Source organism: Asparagus officinalis, chromosome 8 (assembly GCF_001876935.1).
Source record: "Asparagus officinalis chromosome 8, Aspof.V1, whole genome shotgun sequence".
NCBI lineage: Eukaryota > Viridiplantae > Streptophyta > Magnoliopsida > Asparagales > Asparagaceae > Asparagus > Asparagus officinalis.
In genome coordinates this window covers 102,373,428-102,377,477 of record NC_033801.1, presented here as the reverse complement: position 1 = coordinate 102,377,477, position 4,050 = coordinate 102,373,428, and the positions used below count along the sequence as shown (strand labels likewise).

General features: G+C 38.7%; 1 protein-coding gene across 2 annotated transcripts in view; it reads left to right on the top strand.

The window, feature by feature from the left end:
* LOC109820166 (CRIB domain-containing protein RIC10-like) overlaps nucleotides 1-887 on the top strand; it is a 3,605-nt gene extending 2,718 nt beyond the window's left edge. For both annotated transcript variants that reach the window (XM_020386267.1, XM_020386266.1), the window contains exon 5: nucleotides 541-887. In XM_020386267.1, coding sequence (XP_020241856.1) covers nucleotides 541-725 — 185 coding nt within the window. In that variant the 3' untranslated portion in view covers nucleotides 726-887. The remainder of the gene's footprint in view (nucleotides 1-540) is intronic.

Sequence of the window (4,050 nt, the reverse complement as noted above, 5' to 3'; positions counted from 1 at the left end):
CCCTCAATTTATGGTTTGATAGTTGTTCAATTTAAGATGTTGGACTTTATGTCTCCTAGAAATTAACAATCCTAATATTATAAGTTTATTTGCTTTAATTATTCCTATGAGTGGCTGTTGCCTTTTCTTTCTCTGTTTTGCACTAGGCGTAAGATATTCACTGTTCTGTTTTTTCAAAATGAAAAAAAATAAATTTTGCATGTGAGCCTGAATTATGAGAAATTCTTTATGCTATAATTGTGTTTTTTTTCTTTACATTAGATTTTAGGGAATGCATTAACAGTTGTCTAAAATATTATAAGTTACTATCGTTTATAACCCTAGTATTGACTAACAGATTAAATACCTGTTAAAGATGCTAAATGAATTAGAGAAATTACAAGACCACTGATTTTTACAACAAAAAATTGAAATTAAAAACTAATAGGATAATAGCTACATGAATTTAACTTATTTTCCTTTGCATGAGTATCTCAATTTTTTTCCATATTTATTATTCTTTTAATTGGTTATAACAATTTTGCGAATTATTGTCAACAGATTTCGATCAACCAAGAGGATTTCAGTCTCCTGCGATATCTATAGATTACCCTCGTCCAGAGATACCAAAAGTGCCAAAGAAATCAAAGCGTAAAAGGAGTAAAAACACAACTCCTCTGCAATCCACATCATCAAGATCAATGAAGTCATATACAACAGCAATCGAAGATCCTGAAGAAGTTTGAGTGAATATCGAGTGATCTAATGAATTGTTCATACTTGCATGCATTTCTTGAGTTCCATATAAGTTACTGAAAGTGAAGGAACATATTTAGTAATTGTGAATTTATGTGCTATGTTAGATGTTATCTTGCCGTTATATTTTTATAGTTGTGCTGAAATTTATATATCGAGTTGTTCGTATTGATAAATGGAGGTAGCTTATGATCTTGTGTTAGCTGATGATATTGTTAGCCATGTTGTGTTTTTCCCCTCTTTAATTTTCAACCTAGGGTGTTTGGTGAGTAGCTACTATACTGACATTATCAAGTTAAAATAGCCACATACATATACGCTTAAATAGTCACATAGATATGTATATGTATATATACACACACACGTACACTCATGCCTCATTAAATGGCTCATTAAATGGAATTGTTAGACATCAATGAAGATCTTTCTATAATTTTACATGCATGGACATATACTAAGCCAATCTCTTATAAACATTGATAATATATACACAAAAAACTGTGCCCCTATGCACTAAAGCAAGTGAGATTGCATATGTTAGGCTATGTGGAGCCTAACTATCAAACTCGGCCCTATTCGCTGCATTGAAGAGAAAAACAGGCAAGAATAGGAAAAACGAAGCAGGCAATGTTTTGGGTGCTGGCCGGTCGACTGCGAGGCAAGGCCCGGTCGACCGAAAAACATGCACACTACAGGATGTGTTTCTGCATTCTGACCGGTTGACCGCAAGGCTAGGCCCGGTCGACCGTGGACCCTATAATTGGTTTTCTAAGATTTTGACGTACTGGTTGGTCGACCGCGCCATGTTGGCGGTCGACTGCGACTCCGGTTTGGGCCTGGGCTCGTTTTTTAGTCTGTTTGAGATTCTTGTTTGTAAGAACTCTATGCTATAAAAGAGGTGACTAGGGCAGCTTGTAAACTGACCTGAGAATAGTGAATTTTTTCTTGCGGCGGTCGTGGACGTAGCTTCTCTCGTTGAGAAGTGAATCATGTAAAATTCTCTGTGTTCTCTGTGATTGTTCTTTTTCTTCTTCCTCATATCTATTTCTAAATCATAACAGGGGTTAGAAAACCTAACAATTGGTATCAGAGCGACCAGGTTTGGCGCAGTCGATTTGAGGTTAGATATGGGATCCGAGAAGGAGACGTCCAAGATCGAGAAATTTGATGGGACAAACTTCGAGTACTGGAAAATGCAGATGGAAGACTACCTCTATCAGAAGGATATGTATTTGTCATTGGGAGAGAGGCCGGTGGATATGAAGGATGCAGAATGAAAGTTGTTAGTTCAGAAGGCCCTTGGAGCAATCAGGTTGACATTGTCCAGATCTGTAACCTTCAACATCAAGAATCAGGACTTGACGGTGTCTCTCATGACTGCTTTATCCAGCATATATGAATAACCCTCTGCAGTGAATAAGGTACATCTCATAAAGATGTTATTTAATTTGAGGATGTCTGAGAATAAAAAATTCAAGGATCACCTGAATGAATTTAACGAGATCACGGATCAGTTAAACTCCGTTAATATTAAATTCGATGATGAAATTCAAGCCCTCTTAATATTTGGCCAGTTGCCTGATAGTTGGAAGGGTACCGTTATTTCGATTAGCGGGTCATTTGGAAAATTAAAACTAAAATTTTTAGAGATTGTTGACATGGTTATGACCGAGGAGATTAGAAGGCAAGAAGAAGGAGTCTCTAGTTCATGGTCGGCACTAAATGTTGAAAGTAGAGGTAGAAACAGAAACATGAATAGAGGGAATAGCCGTGGGAGACCTAATTCGAGGAACGACAGGTCAAAATCTAGAAATCGTAAAAGCAAGAAAGAGATTGATTGCTGGAACTGTGACAAGTATGGGCACTATGAGAATCAGTGCAGGGAACCAAGAAAGACAAGGAGAGCAAGACTGAAGCGAACGTTGCCTCAGGAGAATCATATGATGCCTTTATTTGCTCGTTAGAGAACAAAGCAGAATCATGGGTGCTAGATTCGGGAGCATCGTTTCATGCTACCTCAAATAGAGATCTATTTGAGAACTATGTTCTAGAAAATCTAGGAAAAGTCTACCTTGGTGATGGCCAAGCGTGTGATATAGTTGGAAAAGGAGTAGTGTAGATCAACCTCAATGGGTCTGTATAGAAGTTGAATGATGTGAGACATGTTCCTAGCTTGAGGAAGAATCTGATCTCCATAGGATAGCTGGCAAAAGAGGGATATATAACAACATTCGTATGTAATACGTGGAAGGTTACCAAGGGGGTCTTGCACGAAGAGTGGGACTCTCTATATGACGACAGATGCATGTGGATCTATTGTAGTGGTTGAGAGAAAAAAAGATCCAAATTTGTGGTACAAAAGGCTTGGTCACATGAGCAGCAAAAGGGCTAAAGGTTATGCAGTCGAATGAAAAGCTACCACATTTGAGGTCAACTGATCTTGACTTATGTGAAAGCTACATCTTTGGAAAACAGAAGAGAATAAGCTTCAAAAGAGTTGGCAGAACTCCGAAAAAAGAGAAGATTGAGCTACTTCATATAGATGTGTGGGGTCCAGCATCAGTCCAGTCTACTGGTGGAAGATTGTATTTTGTGACCTTCATAGATGATCACTCGAGGAAGACTTAGGTCTATTTCTTAAAACACAAATCAGAAGTGTTCGAAGTGTTCAAAAGTTGGAAGGCTATGGTAGAAAATGAAATAGGTTTGAAGATCAAGAAGCTACGATTAGATAATGGTGGTGAGTATGAAGATTTTGAGTTCAATAAGTTCTGCTATGATAGTGGCATCAAATTGGAGAGAACAGTGTCAGGTACACCACAGCAAAACAATATAACAAAATGGATGAACAGGACATTGACTGAGAGAGCCAGAAGCATACGTCTACAAGCAAGACTTCCAAAGCAGTTCTGGGCAGAAGCAGTCAACACAGCTGCCTACTGTAGGCGTTAAAAATTACCTATAGGTCCTCGCACACGACTCGAGATAGAGAGAAAATGATGAACATCACTATTCGAGTCACAGAAGCTCATTTGATGATGACAAACGCATGAAGTGAGTCGACGGACCATGCGAAGCAACGGAATTTCAGAATAACGGAAACACGAATGGATCGGGAGCTACATGTCGCTTACGAAAGATGAAGCACCCCTCACGTCTTGTTTAATCCACATATAATTCAATCATGGAAGCTTGTAGATCTCCTCGTCGGCTTTCCGATGCATCTTGGATCGCATGATTCCGAGTTCGAACGAAGAAAATACGGCGAAAACGAATGGAACGCGTAGACCGAGCCTTGAGCCAAAGTCCAGACAC